At 65.9% G+C, this 21737-nt stretch overlaps 2 protein-coding genes across 6 annotated transcripts in view; both read right to left on the reverse strand.

Annotated features, from left to right (window-relative positions):
• AGRN (agrin) overlaps positions 1–21737 on the reverse strand; it is a 47253-nt gene that overhangs the window by 1432 nt on the left and 24084 nt on the right. For 4 of the 5 annotated variants that reach the window (XM_082351550.1, XM_082351549.1, XM_082351548.1 and 1 more), the window contains 18 exons: positions 21584–21721; positions 21005–21132; positions 20733–20847; positions 20534–20653; positions 20069–20416; positions 19651–19843; positions 19323–19538; positions 18624–18853; positions 18397–18531; positions 18202–18298; positions 17932–18096; positions 17705–17816; positions 17131–17247; positions 16809–17001; positions 16640–16727; positions 15162–15386; positions 14579–14682; positions 12803–14226 (listed from right to left, as the gene is read on the reverse strand). In XM_082351550.1, the coding sequence (XP_082207676.1) occupies positions 14069–14226; positions 14579–14682; positions 15162–15386; positions 16640–16727; positions 16809–17001; positions 17131–17247; positions 17705–17816; positions 17932–18096; positions 18202–18298; positions 18397–18531; positions 18624–18853; positions 19323–19538; positions 19651–19843; positions 20069–20416; positions 20534–20653; positions 20733–20847; positions 21005–21132; positions 21584–21721 (2882 nt within the window). In that variant the 3' untranslated portion in view covers positions 12803–14068. Of the gene's footprint in view, positions 1–42; positions 111–215; positions 371–1100; positions 1233–1443; positions 1600–1946; positions 2027–2268; positions 2366–2521; positions 2559–12802; positions 14227–14578; positions 14683–15161; positions 15387–16639; positions 16728–16808; positions 17002–17130; positions 17248–17704; positions 17817–17931; positions 18097–18201; positions 18299–18396; positions 18532–18623; positions 18854–19322; positions 19539–19650; positions 19844–20068; positions 20417–20533; positions 20654–20732; positions 20848–21004; positions 21133–21583; positions 21722–21737 lie in introns of those variants that run through there. The other variant, XM_082351552.1, reaches the window with a different exon arrangement.
• Positions 2546–11118, reverse strand: LOC309609830 (tyrosine-protein phosphatase non-receptor type 11-like). The gene is made up of 6 exons (XM_082351810.1): positions 11067–11118; positions 5083–5205; positions 3897–4094; positions 3029–3215; positions 2833–2948; positions 2546–2635 (listed from the first exon to the last, which is right to left on the reverse strand). The coding sequence occupies exons 1-5, from the start codon at positions 11078–11080 to the stop codon at positions 2847–2849; spliced, it is 624 nt and encodes a 207-aa protein (XP_082207936.1). The 5' UTR covers positions 11081–11118; the 3' UTR covers positions 2546–2635; positions 2833–2846.

Raw genomic sequence — 21737 nt, forward strand, 5'->3', positions numbered from 1 at the left:
CGGGGCTCGACTGCAGGGCGGGGCCTGCCTGGGGTGGCTCACCCTGCCTGCGAATGACGTCCACCAGGATGTCAAGCACAATGATTGTGCCAGTGCGTCCGATGCCGGCGCTGTGGGGACGGACCAGGAGGCCTGTGGCCGGTTGACGGGACAAAGCCGTGGCCCCTTCCCCGGTGGCACCTGTGCCGCTGGCCCCGCCCCGTCCCTGGTCGCACCTGCAGTGCACTACCATGGGTCCGGCCCCCGGCATGCTGCTCTGGGCCCGGTTCACCTCGTCCAGGAAGCCAAGGACGCCGGTGGGCGCGGCCGGCACCCCGTGGTCCGGCCAGCCGAAGTACTGGCAGTGCTTCACTGTGCGCGGTGACTCCTCCTGGGCAGGGCGGGCTGCTGAGCGCCAACCGGGGGGTCTGGGCGAGTCCCAGGCGCCCCGCGCGGCGTCGGGGCTGACGCTGCTGTGACCCTCGGTGGGGAGGGGCCCAGGGACTGAACCGGGAGGAGGCAGGCTGTGGCTCGGTGGGGTTTGCCAGAAGGAGTGACCAGCGGGGCCCGGACAGAGCAAGAGGGAGTGGGAGGAGAAGATGGGATTCAGGGCTTGGGGGACCCCCAGATGGCCCCGGGAGGCTCAGGTGCCTGGGGAAAGGAAGAAAGACGGTCTGGGGGAGGGAGCAGCTTTCTGGGAAGTGAATTCTATTTGGGAAAGGCCAAATGCAGAGGCTTGCAGGACCCCCCAGGTGGTTAGACAAAGGGAACTGGCCAGGAGGGATCTGTGCCTGGGACAGGAATGGGCACCACTAGCATACAAAGGAGGCCTACGGTGCTGAGACGGCCCAGGGAAGGACTGGAGGGAGAGGTGCATGTGGGTGCGAGGCCACCCTGGAGCCAGGCAACCGTGGCTGCGAACGTGCCCGACTGGGAACACTGCCCAGCAGAGCCCAGGCCAAGACTGTGCCCACTGGATTGAGGGACGTGGAGGCCACCAGGGCCAGTGGGGTCGGGTGGAGGCAGGGCCAGCCCAGGGCCTCCTCGCCCCAGCGCAGACCTGGGGGCTTCCCGACCGCACTGACCCTGGCCCCACAGGTCTCGTTGCCCTCCAGGCTCACCTGGTCTGCCCGCCACACCTGCAGCTCCCTCACACAATAGCCCTGGGCCTGGTGCTCAGCAACGTTGCACACACGCAGGCGGCCATACTCTTGGCTGCCGTGCAGCTCTGGCCAGTATCGGAAACACTTGTTCTGGGAGGGTGGGGGCATGCCATCAGCCATACTGGAAGACCACCAGCACCCTTGCCCCTCTGCCCTGTGGGACATACACGGCGTCTCTTCAGTGCCCTCCCTGCTCCCCCAGCATCCCTAAGACTGAAGAAGCAAGGCTGGGCCAGCACCAGCACAGGTCCAGTGGGGCACACGGCAGGAGGAGGGGAGGAACGCGAGCCTGAGCTCCTACCCGGCCTCGCTCCACCTCCCTGGTGGTCATGACGATGACACGCGTGTTCTCCTGGTGCACCATGGCCCAGAAGGCAGCCACTGTAGTTGGCAGACAGCCCTGGGTGGCGATGTACACCTTGCCTGGTCCATGGCCTGGCTTCTCCTCTGGGTCACTCTGAAAGGAGGTGGGGTCAACTGCCTGCTGTTTCCAGGAATTAAAGTGCCAGAGGACCAATGCAAGTTGATGCAAATGATATGCAAAGTAGCCCAGTGGCTCACACGCAGTCCACTGAGGGTGGGAGGGTCTTAGGACCAATATTTAGTCCAGCAGGCTCTGAGGACCCCTTCTGGACCGCCGCACCCTGAATATCTGAATATCCCCCTGAATATCTATTGTCTTGCCAAGGTCCACAGATCACTTCACGAGCTCCAGGCTCGTTATTATGGGGGATGGGGTGACTGGTGTTTGATCCACGCGGGGCCACGCGTGCAGCTGGCCACCCACACCTCATGCACACTCACCCTGATGTAGTTGGCGTTGATGTAGTCGGCTCCAGGCGCGCTGTCCTCCACATCACGCAGGATGACACGGGTGGTATCAACTGGGAAGGGAAGATGCCGCTCAGGTCTCCAGGGCAGAGGGGATGCTCGTGGACCCCACCTGCTTCCTGGCCCGCTGACCCGTGGTGAGCAGAGACAAAGGACGCAGGGGCAAGAGGGGGCATCACACCACTGGTGGGGAATGACCCCTGCCTTCACCCCGCAGGACCCCTCTGCCAGATGGGCCTCTGAAGGTGGTGAGTGGAGCCCTGGCCCCCCACGTGGCCCCAGGCCCCGGCCTCACAGGGAAGGATGTTCCTGTATCGGTTCTTGGGCTTGTTCTCCGGCCGCTGGCCCTCCTTCCGGGGATACAGGAGCCGGCACTCCTGCTGCTGCAGCATCTGGGGGAAGTGGGGCTTTAGCCCGTGGCCCCAACCCTTCCCCGGAGCCCTCAACCCCCGCCCACACCCCCTGGCCCACACCCCTCTGCTGGCCCTTGCCACAGCCCCAGAGGATGGGAGTCGGGGGGTGGGGGGCAGTGGGCAGCAGTCCGGCACCTCGAACTCCTCCCAGAAGCCCTGCTTGGCCTTCTCGCTGGCATCCATGGCCTCGTTGAGCTCCAGCACACGGCTCTCAATGCTTGTGGCGCTGATTCTCGTGGTCTTGAGGGGCTGGCGGGGAGAGGCCCGCGTCCAAGCTCAGCAGGGTCCAGCGGACCCCATAGTGCCCTGGCCCCCACACCCTTGCCCTCAGCCACCCTGCGCCAGCCTGGTGTCCTTTCTCCCGGGTGGGGCTGTGCCAGAATCCCTTGCCCCCCCAGGTGGAGAAGCCCACTCAGAGCCCAAGGTTCAGGTGCCCAGGGGCATACCTGCTGGAGGTGCACTACGGTCCCCGACCTCTCCACCAGAGGGTTCTTTCTGTAGCATTCCACCAGGTCTCCCAGGGTGTCAAACCGCTCGCCACCTCCCACATCGTACTTCCCATCTGGCTGTGGGGGCGGCAGTGAGCGGCCGGTGGTGCCCCCTCCCCTGGGTCACCCCCCCCCCCCCGCCACCGCCTCCTACCTGGAAGTGGATCATGACATGGGTGACGCGTGCCTGGCGGCCTGCCCTGTCCAGCTGCTGTGTGAGCGCTGACAGCACGAAGTCCCCAGGTTTGCTCTGACTCTCCCGAACCAGGAAGCTGCCCGGACGCCCCTTCTGCATCAGCAGCTTCTCGGCCTCCTTGCCAGACAGGTGCCCGTGGTACCACCTGGCCCAGGACGGCACAGGTGAGACCAGGGGCCCCGGCCTGGCCAGGTGAGGGGCACAGGCCCACATGTAGCCTAAGGCTCTGAGACACAGATACCGAGAGAGGCACAGACCCACCCAGACCTCGGGGGCCCAGGCAGCACCCGCACCCAGGCCAGCCTCCGTCAGCCCTGCCCACCTCTCTGACCCTCCTCCGACCCAGAAAGCAGCAGGAGGCAGGACAGACGGGCCCTGCAGTGCCCCAGGGTGACCACCAGGTGGCAGCCTCGTCCTCAGCAAGGAGGGGCAGGATGGTCTCCCCAGGCCAGCCCCACCCTGCTTCCTCGGCAGATGCAGCTGGCTCAGACCTCCGCGGTGCAGATGGGGAAACCGAGGCTGGGGGAACCTGCTCTCCCCAAGTCATCAGCCAGGAGGGCAGGGGGCAGGCTGGCTGCAGCTCTCCCACCCCGCACCCACCCCTGTGGCTGGTGCCTGGGACCTGGAAGAAACGAGTCCAGAACCCCAGGGGAGGGGGTGCAGTAGGCTCCCTCAGCTTTGCCACAGCTGTGCCCAAGCCTGACCCTGAGTCCTGGGGGCAGAGGACACCCAGAGGCCATGCCCAGCGGCCCCTGCCCCCTCGGTCACTCGCACACACACCTGTGCAGACACACACGCCTGGCTAGATGCAGACCCAGCTGCTTACCGTTCCGACGTGGGGTCCTGGCAGCTCAGCGGGTGCAAGAGGTCCACGGGGGCCCCGCCACGCTCTCGGAGCAGCCCCCCGCGCTGGCTTGTGTAGTGCTGCACCAGCTCGGCCAGCGTCGCGAACTTCTCCCCTCCATGCAGATCGTAGTAGTCGCCTGTGTTCTGGATCTTGATGTGGGTCACCTCGTCGTGGCGCCTGGAAGGGCCGGTGCACCAGCCGCCGTTGGGGGCTGCTGCGCCCACCATCCACCCTCCTTCCCATCACCACCCTCAGCTTCCCGAACAGTCCCTGGGGTTTTCCGGCCCTGAGATCTCGGCCTCTGCTGTCCCCCTGCCACGAACAGCACAGCCAAGGCCAGGCCCCTCCCCTCTGCAGCTCCCCGGCCAGCCGGTGTCCGGGCCCCACCCTGGGTGGCGGGCACCCCACCCCCGCTGCCCCTGGGGCAGCCAAGATTGGGCTTGTCGACCACAGGCCTAACTCTCCCTTGGCCTGGAGGCCGAGGCTGGGGCAGCCTCTCCAGACAGACTCTGCCTCACTCCAGACCACCTGCCCAGGGGCTCCAGAGAATGGGGGACTGGGGCCCCGAGACTGCTTCCCCCAGGTGTCCCAGTGTGGCCTGGGAAGCCCCAGGGGAGAAAGTCTGTGTCTCCAAGGCGAGGGAAGTCCATCCTGAGGGCTAACCTCATCCCGCCTGCTGCCCAGGTTTAGTAGAAAACCCGGAAGGATCTGGAGCCCTTTGGGCAGACCCCTCCCCAGACCCCAGACTGACCCGCCTCACCCAGGGTGGACACGGATCCGGCTGTCCACTCTGCTGGTCGTGACCCCTCCTGCCCATCCTCCCCGCACACTGGCCCTTTCAGGTCTCCGGCGACACCCCCAGTGGGCGGCATCTCCAGGAGGTGGGGGCACGATCCCGGCCCTTGAGGCCCCTCAGAGGGTGGGAGGGAGGCCCTGCCGATGCCCACCTCACGGAGCCCTCCCTGAAGGCCTCTCCAAGGGGCCCCCTCCTGCCCAGAGGCCACCTGGCCAGGAATGCCAGACTCCCCCCCAAGATCTCGCCCCCAGCAGGGGTCCTCACTGCCCACCCCCTCTGGAAGGACTGGGGAGCCTGAGGGTGTTCCGACCCCTTGAAGTCTTGCGGGGCCTCGGGGCCTGTCCGCACCTGGCAGCACCACCCACCCACCTGACGGAAAGCGTGAAGCCGCCCGGGCGGCTCTTGCTGGGTCTTGCCAGGAAGCTCCCGTGCTGGCCCTTGGACCGGAGCAGCTGCTCCGCCTCGACCCCACCGAGGTTGGGATGAAACCACCTGGAATGAGGACAGCAAGTTGGCGACGAGAGAGCCAGGAACACGGGGCAGTCCTGACCACGCCCACAGTGCCTGCTGGAGCCGCCCTGCACTCACCACCGTCCTTGAGCCATGACCACAGGGTCTGGGGTCCGTGGGGAAGGAGGGGGCCGGGGACACAGATGGGCAGACCCCCTCCAGAGCCCCCACAAGGACGCCAGCAGGAACCTCAGCTCAAGCCCTCGGCCATCTCTCCCCCCCACCCACCACCCACCAGGCGTCCCAGCTCAGCTGAAGGCACTTGGGACCCCCCATGGCCACCCAGGGCTCCCTTCCTCCCCTTACAGCCCAGCAGCAGACCCTGGTGGCCCACCCCTCCCACCTTCACCGCCCCTCCCGGTCCTGGCCACCACCCTCTCCCGAGGGACCCCAGCATATCACGTCAGTCACTGGGTCAGCACCCCCGGAACAAGAGCACAGCCCACAGGCCCATCACCCCCGAGAGCGCCCCACACCCCGTTGCCGCCTGCCGGTCCCGGCCCCTCACCCCCACCAGGCCGTGCCCCTCGGGGCCTCTGCACCAACTGTTCTCCGCTCCCGGCCCACATCGAGTGACACAGCGACCCTCTTCCCCTCACTCTTCGACACTTATTCTGCTTTATTTTTCTTCACAGTATTGGTCACCTTCTTGACATATGTTACACATTTATTGGCTTGTAGTCTATCTCCTTGATTTAAGCTCCACAAGGGCAGTGTGTACGGCAGGGTTGAAAACAGAGCCTGGGCATTAACAAACACACTTGAATTCAGAAGTGAATGACCTACGAGTGGGTGGTGGGTGCTGGGCGATCCCAGAGACTCACCATCTGTTCTACTGCGGGTCCAGGCTGAGAGGGACTCGACCCCACCCCCGCCGCTGCCACTGCCCTGGGACTGACCTTCACAGCCTCCCGCACGAGATGGGGGGACAGGGCAGGGGGACCTCATCAGGACTGCACATGAGCCCACGGCTGGATCATAACTGCTGTTAACTTTACCCCGGTGGCTTCTGTCTCCGTGCGTCTCCCCCATTAGGGCAGGAATTTCTGGGCCTGGGATTAAATCATACTCGTGCGGTGGCCCCAGAGCGTCTCAGAGCAGGGTCCCTGCACGATCCCCCAGAAGGACACTGTAACACAGTAACTGGCCTTCCATTGGCAACACTGTGTCTCCCAAAGGTCACTGCAGGAAGGGCTTGGGATCTCTGGTTCAGAGGTGTGTCCCTGGTTCACCGCACAGATGACACGGTGTTGGGGGTAGTCCTGCCCCATCCTGCATCCAGTGGGAAACCGGGGCCCCCGACTCCAACTCTGCTGCCTTGCGACCCCCCCAGGCCCCGCCCAGTTGTTCGCAGTCATAACCCGGGCACAGATGGGGTGGGGCCGCTGTGCCCTGGGCAGACCCTGCCCCGCCCCACAGCTGACCCAATACCATCTCGCCCCACTGAGATCTTTCTGGAATGGGAATCAGATCACATCTCTTGCGTAAAAGCGGCCTGCACGCCTCCTCCGGCCCTCCTGCCGCTCCCTTGCCTCTCCTGGGCCCCCTTCGTCCCTGCCATCAGCTCCTTCCTGACCCCTCCAAGGAGCCACTGTGCTCAGTCTACATCGCACTGTCTGATGCACAGCCTATGGCAGGTGTGGCGTGTGCAGGTGAATGGATTAAAATTCAGCAGCATCATAATCCCAGTTCCTGGGTCACAGTGGCCACATTTCACTGCTGCAAGCCATGTGTGGCCACTGGAGGCTGTCGACTGCGGGTGGGAAAGAAATATTCCCACCATCACAGAAAGCTGTGGCCTGTGCTGGTCCACACTGCCCATCTTCGCCCGACTCTCCACAGACCTGTTTCCCTGGGCTCTCAGGGCCTCCCCCGGCCTCCCAGGGCCAGTGCTCAGGCCTTCCAGAAGCACGCACTCCACACGGGAGTTCTCCACACTCCCCGGGTTTCCCACCTCAGCCGGCCGGGGTCCCCTTCCTTCTTCTGACCCCGCGGTGCTGGAGCCCCACCACCTGTGCCCTACACGTGTCTCCATGTCCATGCACTGTCTACGCCTCCAGCCCCACCTGGGCTCTGAGTTTCAAGCTCATAGACACAACTCTTTCCAGTATCTCTGTCTGAAAGCTAACAGCATCTCTATCTTAACGTTTGCAAAATTCGAAACTCCTGACAGGGCCCCTGAAGCCCTGTTCTATGCGGTCCTCACTCAGTGAAGGGGGTCACCGCCCGCCCATCACTCAGGTTCCTGCCCTCAACTCCCCAGCACTCTCCCAACGCTGTGCCCTCTTGCCCTGACTTCCAAACGCCCCAGAACCAACCACTTCTCCCACCGCCCTGGAACCAGTGCCCACCGGCTCTTGCCTGGATGGCAGTATCGATTCCAGGCCTCCGGGCCTCATCCTTCACCCTCAGCAGAGCCATGGCAGACAGAGGGGTTCTCAGAAAATGCACATCAGAGCCGTTTAAACCTTGCCAGTGGCCCTGTGTGGCTCTCAGGACGCTCACACACACCTCAAGGACCCCCCACTAGAAAGCCCCTCTCCCCGTTGTCCATCTTTCTGTTCACTGACCTCACTCCTCACCTGGCCACCTCCAGCCGGCCCTACGGGGCACAGCTCACACTCCCTCCCTGACCATCCCGCTGCCCCTGCCATCAACACTGCAGCTGCATCACTGCCCCACCTTCCACGTGTGGCACCTGCAACAGCAGACGGGCACGTACAGGCTTCTGCGTTTACCTGTCTCCCCGTGTCTTCATCACCAGACGTGAGCCCTGGGGAGGACAGGCTCCGTTCTGACCTCCATGGCTCCCCAGGGTCCATGTATTGGTTCAGAGAGGCCCAGAAGCTCAGGTGAGCTGCCCAGGGCCACCCAGAGCTCCTATCCAGCTCTCCCTGGGGGAAGGAGGGATACCACCAGCCAGGCACTTCCTGGGCACTTTTTTGGGCCTGGGGTCTCAAGCTCCCTCCCGTGCTGGCTCTAGAGGAGTGGGACCTGGGGGCGGTTTTGGTCGAGTGGTCCAGCAGATGAAGCTGCCAGGGAAGGCTTCCAGGGGGAGGAGCTCCACGTGATGACCTCCGGGCCAATCACAGGACAGCAGGCGAGGCCGCCAGGAAGAGGGCGAAGGCCTCATGCTGTCAGAGACACGGCAGTGTGTGTGCGGGGGCACTGGAACCCAAAGGAAGGCCTCCGACCCCCCCACCCTGGGGCCACCCACTCTGCTGAGCCACATCCTGTGCCCAGAGGCCGCCTCCCCCAGTCCCAGCAGCCTCAGACTCCAGTCCAAGATGGGCAATGCCCAGAGTGTGGGACCAGGGGTAGAGGGTGGAGGCCCAGCATCAAAGCCACAGAGCAAGGTGAAGGGCACGTTGTTTGTCCTTTCTGGGACTCTCGCTCATACTTTCCGTCCCTCTCTCCTCCCGAAAGCTGCCCCGGGTCTACTGGGTGGAAATCTCCAGGGGTGGGGTATCCTGAGAGGCAACAGCAGCTCACAGCGCAGCAGCTGCAACCCCAGGCTGAGGTAGGCCTCACTCCCCCGACCAGGCCTAGAGCTGGAGCTGGGTGTCCGCAGGCTGGCACAGCCGGCTGCCCCTGGCTGAGGGGTGGGAGGAGGTGGGGAGGCTACGGGTCCCGTCTCCGGTCTCCACACCTGGGTCACTTCTGTGCCAAAGGGCTCTCTGCTCTGTGGCAGGTCGGTGACTCAGCTCTGCCCTGGTCACATGGTCAGGCAGGCCTGGGAGAGGGGCAGGTGAGGTGGGCAGGGCACGCTGGTCTCCCCATGGGTCTAACAGCCTGGGCCTGTCAAGGCCAAGCTGAGTCTAGTCGGTGCTCCGGAGCCCAGGAACAGCCCAGCCTGAACCCACTGGCCACTGTCTGGTCCAGCGTTCTGTGTGGCCGTGGTGTCCCAGCTGTAGATGGCACAGCTCCAACCCTGGGACCCTGGGAGACCCATGAATGGCCTGTCGACATGCTTACACACACGGTACAGGGGCTGGACACACCTGCAGGGAAGACATTGTCACGACGGTGGGAGATACACAGGCAAGTGGGGAGGGTCCCAGGCTGGAACTCCAGGGCTGAGGACCCCAGAGCCCAGCCAGTGTTCTTCTCCATCTCCCTGCCCCCAGCCCCTGCTGGTCCCAGAGGAACCTCAACCAAGGCCCGTCCTGCCTGTGCAGAACCGAACTAACCAGAGGCACGCTTTCCTCTCCCATCTGGAACAGAGGGGGACTCGAGGGTGCTCAGCAGCTCCCCATGGGACCCGGCTCCTTCCCAAGCACCGATATCAACACATCAAACGACAGCACGAGGCAGGACTTGCGCCCAGCCCTGCCCGCAGCACCGGAGTCCGGGGGCGAGCGGTGCCGATGACGGTGCCCGTTGACCCACAAACCACAGGGCGATGGGAAGGCGCCACAGGGTGGGGGCAGGTGTAGGGGGATGGGCTTCGCTTGGGATTTGGTTGGGCCTGCCCAGGCCTGATAGGGGTGTGGGCAGCGACCCAGGGGCCAGAGGAGTGACAGTCCAGATGGTCATCACAGGGTGGGGCAGGGAGGGTTGGCGAGGGCGGGCAGAGCCGCACCCGGGGCTTTCCCAGGCTGGCCCAGGGTCACATGCACATGACACGGACATGACCTTTCCTGAGCACCAGGACTTGCCTGGGGGACAAGAAGGAGTGAGGCCGAGTGGAGCCCGAGGGCTGGTTCCAGGCAGACCCCAAAACATTCTCCTGCCTGAGCTCCAGCTGGTTGCTAAAGCTGGGAATCGCAGGGCTCTGGGGCTGACAGGTTCTTGGAGAGCCAACCCACTTCCACTATTCCTGAGCCTAAGAGGGCCCTTGACCCTGCCGGAGGCCACTGTGCCAGGCTCACCACACCCCTCGTAGGGATTCTGGAGCCCTCACCGCTGACGCACTGCCCTGGCCCCGCAGATCAGATCTTGTCCAGCCCCCTCACTGATCTAGGAAGTCACTCGGGGTCTTAGGGAGACCCTTCCTGTGACCTCCAGCCTCACCAAGCCCCAGAGGGGGGTGTTCCGGATGTGCCAGGAAGTGGTGCCAGGCGTCTCACAGCTGTGGCTCGCACTGACATCCACATCCAGCTGGAGTCTGAGCTCACAGGCGTCTGTGCACGCCCTGGGGTGGGGGGTGTCTGGTGGAAAGGGCAGGAAGGGCCCCTTCCCGTACAAGTCCCATCTTCCCTCTTCATGGAGGCCAGAAGCTGGCTTGACTTGAGCCCTGTCCCGGGTCTCACACACACCCCTGCCAGGGAGCTCACCCCTAAACCTGGTCCTTAGGAGGGTCGGTGGGGGGGGAATGAGCCTGTCAAGGGAGGGCTGGTCCTTGCAGGTCAAGGGGCCACGACTACTGGGGGAGACCAGAGCCTCCAGGATGGCCCCAGTTTCAGGACTGGGGAAAAGGGGGACCCCGCCAGGTGTAACACATCTCTGGTGGCCCAAAGGGAGCCTGGAACAAGGCAAGGAGTCCAGGGGAGTGAGAGAGAGAGGGTCTGTTACTGACCTGACACATGCTGCCCACTCTAGGCTCCAGCCTCTGCCACCCAAGAGCATCATCCATTCCCTAGGGTCAGGGTACCTCTGACCCCCCACCCAGACCCAGCCCCCGATCAGAAAGAGTTCTATCCATCCGCCGGGGTGAGGCTGGGCCTCGCTGGCCCGGGACGCGGGGAAGGGGGCGGGTGTCAGAAGGTCAGGCTTGAGCGCCACCGGTCGGGAGCAGGAGACGTCCCGGGGAGCATCTCGCCCGCACCCCCTGTCCGCGCCCCTCGGCCGGAACCGCACGTGGTGGGGGTCCCGGCTTCTGGCCACCGGGCGGCCGGACTCACCTGCGCGAGGTCATGTCTGCGGGGCTCAGGGTGCTCCGGCCGCACGGAGGAGGCCCCGCCTACCGAGAGGATCCGCCCACCGGAGCCCCGCCCACCGGGATACCGCCCCGCCCCCCAGAGGCCCCGCCCCTCCCGACCTCCCTTAAAAGGAGCCGCGCCCTCAGGTCTCGCTACGGTGCTGGGAGGTTGCAGCAGTTCCCGAAGGCGCCGGGCTTCAGGACGAGGGGCTCACGCGACATCACGGGCTCGGAGGGCGAAGGCGCCAGGCGGCCCTGGTCCGAGCGGCGCGGAAAGTGATTAATTATGTGTCCTGTTCGTCTGGGTGCTTTCCTTCCAAGAACCTTTCCAGCTCCGCCTCCGTCCTGGGGGAGGAGGGGCTGCACTCCCCGCACCCTGGGGGGAGGGGCTCGGAGCTAGAGAAACGGGTGGAACAGGTCCCACCCGCCCCGCGTCCCGGAGGGGGACCCCAGAGGGGCGGAGGTGGGAGCCCACGTGATAACCAGCTCTTCCCTCTTAGCCGTCCTAGCTTGGGCTGCCGGCTCCCCTTCTCCCCACCTCTGCCACCCGCCTAGTCGCCACACTTCCTAAGTGATGCTGACACCCCGTTGACCTCAGGGCCTTTGCTCCTGCTACAACTGCCCCCACCAGGCCGGCTTGTCCCTGGGGCCCGCTGGCCAATCGCCTGGGGGTTCCACCCTTCCTTGCCTGGGCTCCTAACCTTGGGATCCCGTTAGGACTGTCAGGGCCTGCCCAGCGGCCCCCCCACACACACACCTTTTCAGGAGTGGTACACCACCAGCTTGGAACCTGCTGCTGCTTGCAACCCCTGATCCCAAATCACCACCACCTGCCGAGAGCAGGTTAGAGCGCTCCTTGCCCTCCTCGGCTTTTCCTCTTCCTCACCCTCCTGACAACCTTGAGGGTCCTGCACCCGCAGCACTGGTTGCCCCGAGAGCCCCTCCTTCTGGAAGCGTCAGCTCCCAGAGCACCCTCTCCTGGTCCTCCCACCATGGGGGTCTCTCCTCCCCTCACTCAGCCGAGCCCACCTCCTCCCTCATGTGCCAGGCCTCAGCCCAGCTTCCCCTCTGCTTGGTAACCCTCGGCCTCGACTCAGGTGGCCTCAGCTCCTCAAACCCAGCCGCTCCGGACGCAGCAGGGGGCCTGCGCAGGTGCTCCCGCGCCTCGGCCAGTGCCTCCTCCTCCCTGTGTCCAGCCCAGCACCGGCCCACCCCGCCCACACCCACCAGCGTTCCCTTCCCCCCAGGCCTCAGCTCCACCCCATCCTGGCTCCCCCAGAGGCCCTCCTTGCCCTTAGTACCGCCAGCCCACTCTCCTCACAGCCCCTCTTCCCATCCTGTGCTCACAGACACCCGGACGTAGGCTGACACATGCGCAGACACGTACACGCATGCACACGTGGCAGGGGCTGCGGCCTGCCTGCAAGGCCCGCCATCCCTAAGGAGGCTACCTGGGGTGCAGGCCTCATGGGCCCACCCGGCCAGCCCCTCGCACAATAGTGTGCACACTCACTGCACAGGGTCTCCTGGCCAAAAGCAGCCCCCACCGCAGCACAGGACCCCCTCCTCCATCCAGAGCCACCTAAGGGAGCTTGAAGCCTGCACGCCACCATGAAGCTCAGCGAGGAGCTCCCGGGACAGGAACCGGCCAGGTGGGCGAGCACAGGGCCAGGCGGGGCTGAGAGCAGTGGTGCTGGTGTGGACAGATGCAAGCGCCTCTTGAAAGTGTTCAGACTTTATTTCACGGTGATTGACACAAACACAGATCGGAGTTAGTAACAGGACTTCTGAGGCTCCTGCAGCCTCTGAGCCTGACAGCCCGGCCCGGCTGTGGGAGGGGCTGCGGGAGGGGCTGCCACCCCCACCAGGACAGGTGAGGGCGGCTGGGCGGACGGGACCAGATGAGACCTAACATTGCAGTTTAAGGCATTTCTGGCTTTGCAGCCGTCTCTGCCACCCCGCACCTGCCCTTTGGTGTTGCTTAGACACCCAGCCCGCTCCCGGTCACTCTTGCATAAGGACAACCACTCCTCACACCAGAACTGGACAGGTTTGCTGTGTGGTGTCCTCAGCTGCCCTCGGGCCGGGACAGGAAAGACAACAGCCCCGCCACCCCAGCTGTCAAATGAAATCAGTACATAGACTCTGGTTGGTGGCCAGGCCTGGACGTGCATCCTCAAGAGGGGATGCTGGCCCCCCCAGGCAAGCAGGCAGTGGACGTCCACCACGTCACAAGTGGCCCCACGCCCTCTCAGGGCTCCTCATGGGGCCTTGGGGGGAGGAGGGGGGACACAGCCATATCCAGGGTGGCTGGGCCGATGGGCAGGGCCAGCTGCGGGCCAGGGTGCCCTGAACAGGCCTGTGCCCGGCCTCTGCTCTCCAGTGCCCTGGGACAGGTGGACTCAGCCGGAGGGAGGGGGGCAGCATGGCCTCAACAGTGACATTGTTTCACAGGACTGGCAAGGGAGGCCTGGGCTCGGCGGGCCCTGGTGAGGCTGGTCCCGCCCAGCACAGGCAGGGAGGAGGGGCGGCTCAGATGGGAGCCCAGAGGGGCCCCGTGGGGCTCACACAGAGGAAGGGCCCCCTAAACCCTACCTGCTCTGGGGACATAGGCCCCGCCAGGTGGAACATGGGCAATGTGTGTGTGCAGGGTCTGACGACAGGCCGGAGAACACGGGGGCCAGCACACGTGGATACTCGGGGGAGGAACAGCCTGAGAGGCCAGGACACGGTGTCCCAGGGCAGAGGGGCGCGTCCCAAGGCTGCTGAGTGAGCCAAGCCCTCCGTGTGCAGCATTCCTCCCCCAACCCCTTGGAGTCCCTTGGCACCATGTCTGTCTCTGCAGCGTGCCTGCCTGGACGGGAGGGAGGCCGGGCCAGCAGTCCCTCCGGCTGACACTTAGGCAAGAAAATCATATCAAAAAAGCAACAAGTTTACAAAAATAGAAAATAATTACAGCAGGGTGGGTCGTGGCTGCATTGTGGCTCACGGGGCAGGACAGGGCCGAAGCGCCGGCTTGGTGACGGCGTCCTCCAGCAGGTGCAGCGGGCGCCGACCCACCACCACGTCCCGCAGGCAGCCCACGAAGCCCGTGCCGTAGGCCTTGGGCAGGGCCTGGCCCACAGGCAGCTTCTCTAGGCCACCTGCAGGAAGACAGAGGAAAGGTCACTGCGCTCAGTGACAGGCAGGCCGGACACTGGCGGGCAGAGGGGCCCACTGCATCTGAATGACCAGGTGAGCTACCTGCAGCCTGCCAGTGCCCGGGGGTGACCAGGGGACCAGCAGACGAGCTCCAGCCTCCTGGCCCCACACCACCCAGGGCACGGCAGGGGCTAAGACAGGAGGGGAGAGGGCCCCACCCCAGCCAGCCCATCTGCTGTCCTGGATAGCGCTGACACGGGTGCCCCTCTTCGTTGCCAGCTCCAGGGGATGGGGCCTGTCCCTCAGAGACCCTTCGCTGTCCCTCCCCTGGCTCCCCCCCCACCAATCACTCACCCAGCCACAGGGCTCCATCTGTGTCCAGTTGCGTGGCACCCAGTGGGGAGGAACCAGTCACAGGGGCCTCGTTGCCCACCTGAAGGGAGCCTTCCCTCTGTTCCCTGGGGGTGTGGTGGGGTGAGGCCATCAGGTGGCTCCACATCCTGAACCCTCCATCCCTTTCACCCCAACACCACACCATGGGGACCGTCACCAAGTGTCACCCGTGGGGGCCAGGATGGAGTGGCACTGACCCCAGGAGAGCACCAGATGGCCAAGGGCAGGGGGACCTCCTGTGGGTCAAGCCTTGCTGGAGGGGACGGCCAAGGCTCAGACCAGAGGGCCATGTCCCCAGCCGGCGTCTGGGTAGAGCAGGGAAACCCCTTTCAGATCAGGGGTTCCCTGGCCATCACTGCTTCTCCTGTACCCTCTCATCCCTCCCCCCGCACTGGCAGTGACCTCAGGTCGGGCCACCAGCCCTACTCACCCTCCTCCCCCTACCAAACTCCTACCCTAGCCACGAGTGGCCAGGCATGCCCTGGCCGGGCAAGTCCAGGCAGCGCCCGCTGCTATTCTTGGTGGCCCCAGGCTCCCTGCTGACCTGTGTGCCCTGACCCGCAACCAGCGGTTGGTGCTGACTGGTACGGTGGAGCGCAGCACCATGGGCTGGGAGCCCAGGTCGTAAGCCAGCTGCAGGCGCCCGTCCACGATGGCCAGTGCGATGTAGTCGGCCCGCTCCGTGGCTCTGCCACTCCACAGCACCAGCCCCTGCGTGGCCTCGGTGCGCAGGCTCAGCTCAAAGTGGTTGCTCCGTAGCGCCTTCTCGCTGGTGGGCAGAGGGCTGGTCAGGACCTCTGGGAGGGTGGTGGGGACGGGGTAGGGGTGGTAGGAAGGTGAGGGGCATGACTGCAGAGGCCACGAGGGCTAGTGATGCCCCGGGGGCAGCTGGACGGGCAGGTGGTGCACACCGCTAGTGGGACAGATGGGCCGAGAGGTGAATGGTGGGAGGTGGGGCCAGACGGGCAATCAGAAGAGCGAGGTGGACAGACACAGGGACAGCTCGGCAGAGAGATGCTCAGAGAGACGGGAAGGCAACAGGCAGACAGCAGGGGCCAGGGGCCGCTGCTCACCTGGGAAGGGCCCTGGAATCCGGAGTTTCAGGGCTTAGATGCAGGAAGAGAGGGAGGCAGGTGAGCGGGGGGACAGACGGGCTGTAGCGCAGGGTGGGGCGGGACCCAGCAGCAGCCCCGCCCCACACCCCCTCTTCACCAGGGGAAGGTGGGAGGAGCAAGCATCCATGGAAGACACACAGGACCCTGGGACATTGGCTCCACCCACCCGGGAGCCCTGGCAATGACACACGTGCAACACACACGGGCAGACACAGAGCTGGTGGGCACGGCCCAGGCCAGGTGCAGAGGGAAGAGCTGGGGCATGGGTGATATGGAAGGAAGACCGAGGGCCCCTGGTCGGGAGGGAGCCCTGGATGGCCCCCCACACACGTGGATGTGCGCACACGCGGGAGCACGTGGGCTCACGTGCACACTGAGACACACGTGCTCGTGTGCGCACACAGACACGTGGGCATGAATGTGCGCGTTTACAAGTGTGCACACGCGTGCACGCCGTGCCGGTGCCCTGTGGTGAGGCGAGTAGCTGCAGGGGGTGGAGGGGTGGGCTGGCATTCAACACACATCTGGGAAAGGGGTGACTCCCCACTTCCAAGCTGGGAAACTGAGCCCCGGGCAGCACAGACAGCACCCCCAAACCCCCCATCCTCCTCCACTGGGGACGGAAGTTCTGCCCTCGCCCTTGGGATGTGCTGCCCGGTGGGTGAGGAGCAGAGGATGGTGACAGCGAGGGTGGAGGCGGAGCTACTTACGCTGGGATCTCATTGGTCAGTTCGCTTGGAATCAAAGAGACAGAGACAGTGAGAAGGAAGGAGGGTGGAGGAGGGGCGGAGGTGGGCACAGAGCCGGCGGCAGAAGTGGAGGGTCCCGCGTCTGGCCCTGTGCGGCTGCGCAGACAGGACCCGAGAGCGGAGGGCGGAGGGGCGCCTGGCTCCGGGGGGCACACTACCTCTCCGTCACGGCGTTGAGGTACTCGATGTAGGTCCGTCCGTCAAAGGCCAGTGTGTCCAGGTCCCCGGCCGACTTCTCAATCAGGCCTGAGAGACAGCGGGGTGAGCGCGGCCGCGGGCGGGCTCCCCTCGCCCCGTCCAGCCTCGGCCCTGTGCCCTGGCCCTCACCCTTCTCGCAGTGCAGCCCCGAGAAGCCCCCAGGACACAGGCACTCGTAGGAGGCCCCCCGAGGGAGACAGGAGGCCCCGTGGAGGCAAGGGTGACCCTCGGCCTGGGTACAAGGGTGGCCTGCAAAGGACGAGATGTCCACCGCCCGCACCACGTGCTCCCGGGTCAGCAGCTGGCGGCCGTTCAGGGAGACCTGCGGGATGGGCAGCAAGAGGCTCTGTCCAGCCTGCCCGGACAGCCCCCACCCCCGGAGGACAGAAGCCCCCTCTGGGATGGGCCCTCCCTCGAGACTGTACCAGGGCACCGCCCCCGCCCCACATACCAGCTGGATGGCGCCATCGAAGCCAGAGGACACGGCGGCTGCCCGGGCCAGCTTGCTGAAGTCAGGGGCGCCCCCCACATAGAGCGGCTCCTTCAGGTTGAGGACGGTGTGCGGCACCTGGGGGGAGGTGCGGCAGGGTGAGGGGCTGTGGAGCCCACCCACCGGGCAGGAACAGCTCGAGCCCCAGACCAGGGCCCGCCCGCCGGTGATGACCCGCCCCGCGCCCTCCAGCCTGGTGGAAGCAGAGTTAATCACAGACGTGGCCACGCGCGGGCTTACTCGGAGGGAGCTACTCTAGGGGCGGAGGTGGCAGAAGAGGGTGCAGCAGGGTGAGAGGGGACGTACCTTGCGGGATTTCTGGCATCCGGAGAGCGGAGAGCGGAGGGCGAGCGGGGTGGGGTTGCAGAGCAAGGGCCAGGGAGCAGTGGGGGCAGAGAGGAGACACAGACAGAGGCCCGGGGCAGAGGAGAGAAAACAGTCCAGTGAGCGCGGGCTGCGGGGCGGGGGCCGCACGCCGCCCGGGAGGAGGAGGGCGGCGGGAGCAGGTGCGGCAGCCCGGGAAACACTCGCTCACCGGGGACTCCCCCAGCACACGGGGCCCATCGTCGACCCGCATGGCTCCTTTGCGTCCGTTTCGCTCCAGGGAGACCCTGGTCCAGGCGCCCAGGGCCACTGGCTCCTTGCTCCTGGAGAAGGGGGGGCGCCATGAGCAGACTGGGGCTCAGCCGGCCTGCCCGGCAGGGGCCTGAGGGACACTGCGCAGGCGCCCAGGCCGGCCCCCTGCACCCCCGTGCGGCCCACCTGATGACCGCTGCCCCCTTGCCCAAGTCGTAGCGGAACTCCAGGACACGGTCGTGCAGTGCCAGCGACACAAAGTCGCCCTTGCCATCTGTCTTCTGCCCATTGTAGAGGAGCAGGCCGCTGGGGCCCCGGGCCAGGAACACCACCTCCAGCGCCATCTTCTCCCTGGGGTCGCATGAGGGCAGGCGGGGGTGTCTCGATGCCCCCTCACCCCATGGCGGGATGGGGTTGCGGGCTGCTTCCCCTCACCCACCCCTCTGCCCAACTGACCCCAGGTCCCGCTCAAAGGCGTGCAGGCCTTTCAGCTCCAGGTAGGAGAAGCTGTTGAAGTCGGCCAGGAAAGGCTGGCTATCCTCCCGCTCTGAGACTGTGAGGACAGGAGAGGATCACACGGGGTGCCGGGCCCTGACCCCAGAGCCCCCTCACCCCCGCCGCCCTCCCTGCCCTGAGCGCCGCTGTCCCCACCTGTCTGGCAGAGGCTGCCCTCCCGGCCCCGGGGGCACTCGCACTTGGCCTCGCCCTGGGGCAGCACGCGGCAGGGGGCTGCCCCATGGCAGGGGTTCGGCTGACAAGGGTCCTTCTCGTCAGCACAGGTCGGGCCTGGAGGGAGGCAGGTTGGGGTCCCAGGAGGCCTGAGTCCCAAGCACAGGCACACAAGTCCCCCCAGCACCCGGCCCAGGGCCCGCCCTCACCAAAGCGGCCGGGTAGGCACCGACAGAGGAACATGCCGGCCTGCAGGGCCTGGCACGGGGCCCCGCCGAGGCAGGGGTTAGGCACACAGGGGTGGTCCCCGCACTCGCCCACTCCGGAGCTTCGGGTCGCAGACCCCTGCCAGTCACTCAGCTCCAGCTGCTGGTTGTTGACGCCCAGCAAGCGGATACAGCCCCTAAGACCGACGCCGACAGAGGTCCGCTCGAGCACCCTGCCACCAAGATGAGAGGGTCAGGGGTCAGAGGCCGGAGACCAGAGCTCTCTGTCCTCTCTCACAACCAACTGTCACACTGGCGTCCCTCAATCAGCCGGGGTCGTGAATCAGGGTTGCTCCCCATCCCCAACCCCTCTTTTGGTCCTCACAAGATGGACAGTCAACCCACAGAATCAGGAGGTGGGTTGGGTTGAGAGTCAAGGGTCGGGACTGAAGGTCAGGGCCAGCCCAGCCCCTCCTTGGTGATTACACGGCAGCTTGGTCCTCAGGATCAGGACAGAATCAGGATCCCAGTCAAGGGCTGGGGTTGAGGCCAGGGTCACAGCCGTGGTCCACACCCATCCTTCCAACCCCTTTGTTACCCACAGGGAGCTTGGACCTCCCGGATGCCACCCCCAAGAGTCAGGGATCAGGGCCAAGGTTGGGGGTCTGCGGTCGGGGCCACCCCACCCTCCTCCATGCTCACACGGAAGCCTGGTCCTCCGGGACGCCACCCACAAAAAGGTCCATGTCCAGGTTGAGGCCGTCAGTGCCACTGGGGCTCTGGCCCAGGACAGGGGTCTCACCGTCCACCGAGAGAGTGCCCTGGCGCCAGTGCCGAGACAGCTCCAGGTGATGCCAGCGGCCGGGCTGCACGGGCACTGAGCTGGTCAGCACCGCGGGCCCCGAACCTGTGTCGAACCTGGGGGGCGGGAACAGGCGCTCGGGACAGCCAAACGGAGCCAGGACCACGGGCTAGCCCTGCCCCCCAGCCCCCACCCTCATCCCTGACCCCCCAACCGCCCGCCACCCACCTGAGCTGCACGCGGCCCCCCAGCAGCACCAGTGCCAGGAAGTCCTTGCCCCGGGCATTGCCGTTGTAGAGCAGCAGACCCTGGGGCTCCAGCGCCCGGAATTCAAGCGCCAGGCGCAGGGTGTGGTAGGCACGGAGGGTGGGGAAGGCCAGGAAGGAGTGGCCCCCGAAGGCCGGCACGGAGGGGCGCAGAGCTGCAGGAGACGGAGGGACAGTGGAGGGCACAGAGGACCCGGCTGCCCGGGCTCTGACTGCCGGTCTGAAACCCCCAGCCCTGTCCCCAGCGCTGGGCCAGGGAGTCCAACCCGCCCCTCGCCCCAGCCTGGCCCCCCTGCCCGGCCCCCGACTCCCAGCGGCCCGGCCCTCCCCAACCTGGCCCCCTCTGCCTCCCTGCCCCTCCCCCGCGTGGACGACCTTACCTTTCTCACAGACGGCGCCCCCCCTGCCCGCCGTGCAGCGGCAGGTGAAGTCTCCACCTGAGCCCTGGTCCTGGCAGGTCCCCCCGTGGAGGCAGGGCTGGGAGTCACAGGGCCGTGGGGGCTGCTGGGTGCCTGGGGGCGGGGGCCGGCGTGCAGGCGTGCGGCTGGGGGCAGGGGTGGGGGGCTGGCGCGCGGTGAGGGGCACTGTGGTCCTGCTGACGGGCCGGCTCGTGTGACTGGGATGGAGGGCCCGAGGGGTCACAGCCGAAGGTGGCAGGCGGGCCACAGTGGTGGCTCTGGCCGTGGCTGCAGCAGGGGTGGGTCCCGTGAAGAACGCAGGAAGCCAGTCTGGGGGTAGGGGAAACCGTCAGCATCCGCGAGGCGCAGGGATCCCGAGCGCAGTGCGCGGCGTGGGGGACGGAGGGTGGGGACAAGCTGCAGCTGGCGGCCGGACCAGGCTCTCACCGAAGTCCATGAACCGCACGTGTTCCTGCAGAGGCCGCCTCACGCCCAGGGACCGGCGCCTGGATGCCTGGATCTGCCGGACCAGGGCCTGGCACACATCGGGTGCCCTGAAGGCTGTGGCTGGGGAGGAGGGACCCTGAGCGTGGTGGAGACCAGGGCGGCCCCCCCACTGCCCGGGGGGACTGGGGTGGGGGCTCACTGGGGTCGAAGTGCACGTCCACAATGGCTCGGACGGAGTTGCCGGGCCCCAAGTCCCGCAGGCGGACACTTCGAAAGTCCTTCTTAACGTCCGAGTTCCGGAAGAGGTCATCCAGCTGCGGGTGGAGAGTGAGTTAGGGCTCCGGGAAGCCACCGAGGCTGGACCATTGGGCCCTCCCCCACCACCCACCCCAGCGCTTCTCTGGGCCTGTCCTGGGAAAAAGGCCAGTGGCTGGGTAGGGGCTGCCACCCTGGCCACGGCCCCACACTTACCGCACTCTCGATGCTCCTGGCGGTCTCCCCAAACAGCTCGGACTTGGGGTCAGCCATCTCCGGCGTGTAGAACAGCTCCTGCCCCTCGACCCCCTCGAGCTCCAGCACACCCTGGAACACCTTGGTGGCTGCGGGGGAGGGAGCAGTGAGGTCCTGCCTGGCACCTGCCTGGCCTCTGGGCCAGCCATGGGCACAGGCCCCAGCAGCAAGCCACGCGGGGTGCAGGGCAGGTGGCGGTTAGTCAGATGGTCATGAGGTTAGTGGGGACCCCGGGGCAGGGCTGGCATCGGTTACCAGACAGACTCCTTGGAGCAGTGCCCCAGGCCGGCTTGCAACAGGAAAAACAGGTTAGCCACGGGGTCCTGGGCACCCAACGCATGTGCGGGGGCCGAGAACACACGTTATGTCTGCATGTACTGAATTCCCAAGACCGCTTGCACATGTGTGCTAAGACCAGAAGATCACAAACCCTGGGAGCCCACCTGCTGGACAGGCCCGTGGCCGGGAGGAGAGACGGCATCCCTGGATGCGTCCAGGCCATTCCTCACGCTCCGCCCTGGCCCCCGGCCACCCACTCACCAGGACAGTTGGAGCCCTCTGCGTCCAGTGAGGGCGTCTTGCCATCTGAGCAGCAGCCCATAGGCGAGTTGTAGCACGAAGCCCTCTCCATGGGTGGCCCGGGGGTCCCAGCGCTGTCTCTCTCAGGGGGCTCGAGTCCTGGGGAGGTGCCGTC

Source organism: Balaenoptera borealis, assembly GCF_965194805.1.
Source record: "Balaenoptera borealis genome assembly, chromosome: 1".
In the NCBI taxonomy this organism is placed as follows: Eukaryota; Metazoa; Chordata; class Mammalia; order Artiodactyla; family Balaenopteridae; genus Balaenoptera; species Balaenoptera borealis.